Below are 6,985 nucleotides of genomic sequence, written 5' to 3'. Positions count from 1 at the left end.
AAAAAGCCATTTTGTTTATATCTTTTTTTATAATTTAAGCTGAATATAAATTTATTGAGATAGGATTTACAATAATTTTTTGATATTTGTTTTTGTTAAAAAGCCATTTTGTTTATATCTTTTTTTATAATTTAAGCTGAATATAAATTTATTGAGATTTGATATTTGTTTTTGCGTCCAGAACAATTCATCACAGTTTTCTTCTTTGTTTGTTTGTTTGTTTGTTTTTCCTTTTTGTCTTTTTTACTGACCGGTAACGGGATCGGAACCCTCAGTGTTGCGCCCGCACTGCGCTCAGCCAGTGAGCGGGAACCGGTCTTCACATGGGATCCAAACCCTCGGCGGGAGCGCCACCGCGCTCCCAAGCGGCACACTCTCCAGTGCGCCACCGGGCCGGCCCAATTTTTTGGCGGGAGCGCCACCGCGCTCCCAAGCGGCGCACTCTCCAGTGCGCCACCGGGCCGGCCCAATTTTTTGATATTTGAATTCCCATTTTTTTTCATCTCAGCATCCCTAATTTTACCCTTATGGTTACATTTAAACTAATGGATAAAAAGATTTTTTTAAATTACATTATTATAATAATCCTTTGTATTTATGAAACTCTTTAAATTCATAGTTTATCCTTGCAATAATCTTATTTATAAATTAAGAAGAGGTGGCAATAAAAGTAAATAAAGGCAATAAAAGTAAAGAGATCAGTAATCCCTAGTCCTAGAATATTCCTTTATTGCTGGTGATCTCTGAGGGACCTGATAAATAATACCACCTTTCCCTATTCAAATCTAAAGCATGATAAACAGACAAAATCGTTGGCAGATGGAGAAACAAACATCAACTTTATGACTGAAAAAGGGTAAATTGAAAGACTTACCTCCCCAACCCTCCATCTAGACTTTGGAACAGCCCGCCATCAAGAAGGTTTGAGTGGGCAGATTAGGAACACCTCCTATCTGGGTTGCATTCCACTTGTGCTTGTCCAAGTGGAGAGGGGAGGAAAGAGATAGTCCTCTAGCTCAAGTTCTTTGCTAGATTTGTACTACCCAGTTATGAAGCATGGACCGGTCAAATGGCCATTACTTGCCAACCAGGTCTCTCCCTCTCCTCCCTGGGGAGTAAAAAGTAGTGGGACAAAATGCCAGGAGTGTGTAGGAAAAATTTCTCCTCATGGGAACAGAGAAGTGAAGAAAAGCCTAACGTTTATTAGAGATTAAATTTTGCATTTTGTTTATCATCTAAAGAATCATAAACACATTATAAATTGTCTTATATCAGGATTCAAATGTTAAACAATTTTTTTTTTGGAATTGGAATGCTTTTTCTCTTTGAAAGTCAGCAACTTCAAGGAATCAGTGGGGTATATGACTTGCATTTTTAAAAATAAATTCTCATTTGAAAAGCCTGCTTAAAAGAATACAAAACAATGAAGATGCAAACATTCCTGACACATTTGTAGTGTTATGTGTTGTAGTATAAGGTTTAAATACATATTCAAAAAGTTATGGAAACATGAAATATAGAATAAGCAGAAACTGTATATTGGTGGTAAATGTGTATAGATTTACATTATCATTTCAGGTTGCTAATGCCATGAAAAACTCATTACCATTTGATGCTCCTGATTCTTCACAAGAAGGCCAGAAAGTACTAAAAGTGGAAGTCACTCCAACAGTTCCAAGGATTTCTCGGACTGCAATTACAACAGCTTCAATCCGTCGTCATAGATGGAGGAGAGAAGGTGAGTACAAAATCCCTATAGGCCATTTATGGATTTAAGTAAATTTGTCACTGTTTTTACAGACTATATTAGCACATATTATTATAGTACTCTATATAATTAAAGTAAAATTTTTTAGTTTCTAACAATAGTACTTGAGATGTGATTACATGCCCAAAGTTATTTTAATATAAATATATGTATATTTATTTATGAAGTAGAAAGGTGTTATTTAGAATGCTCTATGAATGTTAAAACAGAAAATAAGATGAGGCTAGTTTTTGTCTTTTTTTGAACAAATGACAACAATAGGAAAGAAATTGCTTTACAATACTGTGTGAAAAAAAGATACATGTATGAGCATTGTCGGAGAAACTGTGTAACTGGCCAAACTAACAGTATAATACAAGCTATCCATAAAAGAATTGATTCTTGTTTTTGGCTTTTTATCTGTTCATTTCCTTTTTTGGTAAGTGCTGAATCCAGCAGTATTTTATAGACATATGATACTTAAATAGTCAAGCTGTCTTGCCTAAAAGATATTAATTGCCATTTTAATGATCCCTATTTTTCTGTCCTATTCATTTGCAAACCTCACATTGTTCATCTGCTGCCTTATGTGTGTGCATGCTGTGCACACACATGTAACTATATAAATAGTGTTCGTGTTTATATCATATCCATTTATACATTCTCTTATCTGCCTGGGTCAAAATGCTCAGAAAAGAATAGAGCAGCTCAAAAGCACTAAAATTTTATATGTTGAATCCCAGATGGCTTTGACTTCTCAAACGAGGCTGATTCGAGTATTCCTGGCTCCCCGATCCAACACGGCTCCACTGACGTAGGGATCAAACGTGTGCAAGAGGGGGAGGTGCTGGTGCGCAGGACCCCTGAGCCGGAGCCCAACTCAGCAGCAGCCACAACAGAGGGTAGGACAGAGATGAGGAGGCAGAAGTCAGTGAGGCAGTTGCTGGAGAAGGATCCTAGCTCTCTATCCCCAAGCAGAATATTTTTCCATTCTAGTATGTGTTTCCACTACCCAGGGTGTATTAGCTCCTCTTTGCAAAGCACCCCACTTCCCATATGCCTAGCACCAGGTCAGGTACAGTCTTTAGCTACCATGTGTGCTGGCCTGAAGTCTGCATCCCTGTGGAATCAAAGAACAGCTTGGCATGGCTACTAACAAGGCAGGGGCCTGTCTCAAAAGGTCTGCAAATGCTTGGAAATTTTTCATTACTGAGCATGTTTATTCTAACATTAGGAAAGAAAAAATGCACCCAACGGACATGAGCCTTATTAGTCAATATGAATGATTTCATTTATATAATAATTTATTCTTTAAAAATCTGTAAAGAGAACATTAAAACATTTGTATATTAGCTTTGAGAAATTGAAGTTGAGCCGGCCAATTTGTCTGTAATCCTAGGGTGTTGAATTAACAGGAACTTCTTGTGTCTTTGACAGAGTATGTTGGTATTAATTGGCTTTTTTTTAATCTGTAGATTAAGTTGTCTAGGTCTAACTAGTGAACTACTGACATCTTTCCTCTATAAATGAGCTATCCTGGTGCATACTTCATTTTATAATTTATTATAAATATTGTATTCTATAGCTCCTAAATGGAATTGTAATGTATTATTTAGAGGTCAGATATACAAGTAGATCCTTTTTTCTACAATGTAAGTATCTCAACATGAGAATTTTTTTTACACCTGCTACCCCCCATCTGTAAAAGAACACTTCTGTTTGATAGCAAGTTACAAGTACTTGCTATTTTGCATGTAATGTTATAGAAGTTAGCTTTGTGAAAGAGGGAACTATAGCCAAATAGTTTTTTCATAACTCAATATATTGCTACTGTGGAACCGTTATACTAATTTATGAAATAAATCAAGCAGTTCTAAAAGATCTTACATATTTGTACTTATTTTAAAGACCAAACATAAATAAAGTAATTAACTTTCGCCATAGGGAAGTTTCTTGCTTTTTGGTGCATAAGAAATTTGAGCATGCTCAGTAAGAATCTAAATCTCCCCTCTGCTATCTTGCCCATTTGCCCAGACTGACCTTACTTTATTTAAGTGTTGCATGTGCATGACCTAAGGACCCAAAGAAGTTGGTGCTGTTTTAGAGATCCTTCTTTAAATGGCTGTGAAAGATGCAGCCCTCCCTTTTTGTTTTTTCTATATCTCTTTATGTTATCCCTAGGAGTCAGTTTTATCCTGTATAAATGCATAAAAATGAGAATATGAACAGATGTGGAACCCAGAATTGGGCTAAATTGAACAACAGCCTATTTCTCAACATTCTTGCTGACTAAATGAACCACTTGTTGTGTATCCACTACCATCCTTAGAATGTTGGGAGTATTTGTGCTAAATGTAATAATATGTTAATTAACAGTTGATGAAATTCTAGAAAGCGTGGGATTTCATGTTGAAGCGTTTCTTCCAATTTATCAAAAATCATACATTCCACTTGTTGTGTATCCACTACCATCCTTAGAATGTTGGGAGTATTTGTGCTAAATGTAATACTATGTTAATTAACAGTTGATGAAATTCTAGAAAGCGTGGGATTTCATGTTGAAGCGTTTCTTCCAATTTATCAAAAATCATACATTTTGAAAAAAGAACCAAAATAGTAGCTCCTTTTTAATATCCTATTAAATCCTATTAAATATCAAAATATCCTATTTTAATATCTCCTAACACTGGTAAAATTTCAGTTTGGGGGAGGGGAGGTGTTGCCACAAGGAAAGGGTAAATTTCTTGAGTATGTTTGAAATTTCTAAATAATTATTTTAGCTTTTTAATCTAGATTAATTATAGTTTTAAATCAATATCAGTAGAAGCTAAATTTATAAGGGAAAGCAGCCATGAATAGAAAAGTTCATTAAAAATCCTTTTTGGTTGGGCCGAGCCCGTGGCGCACTCGGGAGAGTACGGCTCTGGGAGCGCAGCAACACTCCCGCCGCGGGTTCGGATCCTATATAGGGATAGCCGTGCGTGCGCTCATTGGCTGAGCGCGGTGCGGCCGGTCTCAAAAAGAACAACAACAACAAAAAAAATCCTTTTTGGTTGTCTCTTCTTTGGATCATGAATAGTGTTGTTGTCACCTAGGGAGAAAATTACAAAGGAAAAATGTTTTGAGACACAATTGCCTTTTTATTCCTTGATGTTTTTTAAACAGAAGGAAGGAAATTACTAAAATCCATGTATTTCTGAAGTCTGCTGGAGCTTTTGGATTAACATATATAATTGACCTAAAAAAAGCAAAAAAACAAAGAAAACATCTTTTCTAATTTTATAATTAAAATTCTGTTTATTATATGTTGAAATTGAAGGGGGAATATAAGCCCATCACCTGATTGTCAAGTAACATTCTATTTGTGACTTTTAAAACTGAAATTAAAAATTATTACTGAACTGAGAACAAAGCCTGTGATTAAAGTATAGTTAGTGTTCATTGTATTGAAACAGCATTTCTTAGTATATAAATTATCAGTAGATTCTCTTGCATGGTGGCTTTTATGTTATCATCATCTCTTTTATGGCCATATTGCTTGGGCATCAGATCTGCATGTAACAAGATTCAGAAGCTATCACCAAGTCTCTCAGTCTCTTTTCCTAATTGAATAGATATACCCAATGATACATTTCTTAAAGTTTTAATTTTATGGTATATTATATACAATTATTTTGAAGGAGTTGAGAGAAGTGGTGTCAGCTGCTTCTATCCTTAGTAAATGCATTTTCATATGGCTTTGCATGCTGATTAAAGATTATTAAACTGCTGGATATAACAAGATGNGTATTGAAACAGCATTTCTTAGTATATAAATTATCAGTAGATTCTCTTGCATGGTGGCTTTTATGTTATCATCATCTCTTTTATGGCCATATTGCTTGGGCATCAGATCTGCATGTAACAAGATTCAGAAGCTAGCACCAAGTCTCTCAGTCTCTTTTCCTAATTGAATAGATATACCCAATGATACATTTCTGTTCACTTCCAGTTTTATATTACTAATGCCAATTCTGAACCAATAACTATCTTTTGGGGGGCATTTTGGAGTTCTTTATACTAATTGTAAGTAAATTACTAAAATGATATTGTATGAATATAATTTAAAGTTTTAATTTTATGGTATATTATATACAATTATTTTGAAGGAGTTGAGAGAAGTGGTGTCAGCTGCTTCTATCCTTAGTAAATACATTTTCATATGGCTTTGCATGCTGATTAAAGATTATTAAACTGCTGGATATAACAAGATGCCTTTTGCTTTAAGGATAGCTCATTTGATTATTCTTTAGAAGAAAGGAGATAATCCATATGCAAAAATATAGCTAAGAAAATATTTTATTTTTCCAGTTACTATGTTAAATAAAGGATTGTGTTTAAATATTTCATATGTATTTTGCTTAGGTAACCTGTATCTCAAAGTAATATTTGTTTTAGATTTTTTTCCTAACTTTACCTGAAGTATAATATTGATGTCTGTTTTATAGATTCAGATTAAACTTTCTTGCAGTCTGGGAAATGTATTTAATGAGGTAGCAAATTGATATTAGTTTTTGAAAGAAGCAAATCTATCACTTTCTAAGAGAATGTTGATCGTGCTTTCAGTAAGAGAATTGGGCTTTCTAGAAACCACAAACTCAAAATATTATATATGCTTCTCTTCTTCCCACAAAACCCCAAGATAAGGATTCTTTTTTTTAACTGTGGTTTCTACATGAATTGTGATGGACTACGATAGTATTTTGTGGGTATGACAATAATTCATCTCAATGCTAAGAATCTAAATTACTATAGAAATACATAATTACATAAAATGTTATAGAAATACATAGTATAGAAGATAAAAATCCTTCTTAAATATACAAGCTGGTTCTCTAACCCTGCTCCCTGATAATCAATATTTTCTTCACAATAATTGATCAAGAAAACATGGAAACCAATGAGTAGATATGTCTATAAGACAAAATATTATTGTGAAGTTACCAGAAGCAATGTAGCTTTTTAGTTTTGTTTTTTTCCTTTTTGTCTTTTTTCGTGTCCGGCAACGGATCGCAACCCTCAGTGTCGGCCCACAAGAGGGTTTCTATCTCAGTTTGCACAGTCTATCATATGGTGGGTTAAAGAAGATATGAGGAAGGGCCGGCCCGGTGGCGCACTGCTACAGTGCGCCGCTTGGGAGTGCGGCGGCACTCCCGCCGAGAGTTCGGATCCCACCTACAGACCGGTTCCCTCTCACCG

At 35.0% G+C, this 6,985-nt stretch overlaps 1 protein-coding gene across 2 annotated transcripts in view; it reads left to right on the top strand.

The window, feature by feature from the left end:
- Window positions 1-6,985, top strand: part of FAM126B (family with sequence similarity 126, member B) — a 51,800-nt gene that overhangs the window by 42,537 nt on the left and 2,278 nt on the right. Inside the window, exons 10-11 of one of the 2 annotated variants that reach the window (XM_008591151.1) lie at window positions 1,579-1,738; window positions 2,491-2,649. In XM_008591151.1, the coding sequence (XP_008589373.1) occupies window positions 1,579-1,738; window positions 2,491-2,649 (319 nt within the window). The remainder of the gene's footprint in view (window positions 1-1,578; window positions 1,739-2,490; window positions 2,650-6,985) is intronic. The other variant, XM_008591152.1, reaches the window with a different exon arrangement.

The sequence above is a fragment of the Galeopterus variegatus genome, unplaced genomic scaffold (assembly GCF_000696425.1).
Source record: "Galeopterus variegatus unplaced genomic scaffold, G_variegatus-3.0.2 Scaffold6707, whole genome shotgun sequence".
NCBI classification, from domain to species: Eukaryota; Metazoa; Chordata; class Mammalia; order Dermoptera; family Cynocephalidae; genus Galeopterus; species Galeopterus variegatus.
The sequence above is the reverse complement of the archived record's forward strand: the minus strand, read 5'-3'. Positions and strand labels throughout refer to the sequence as shown.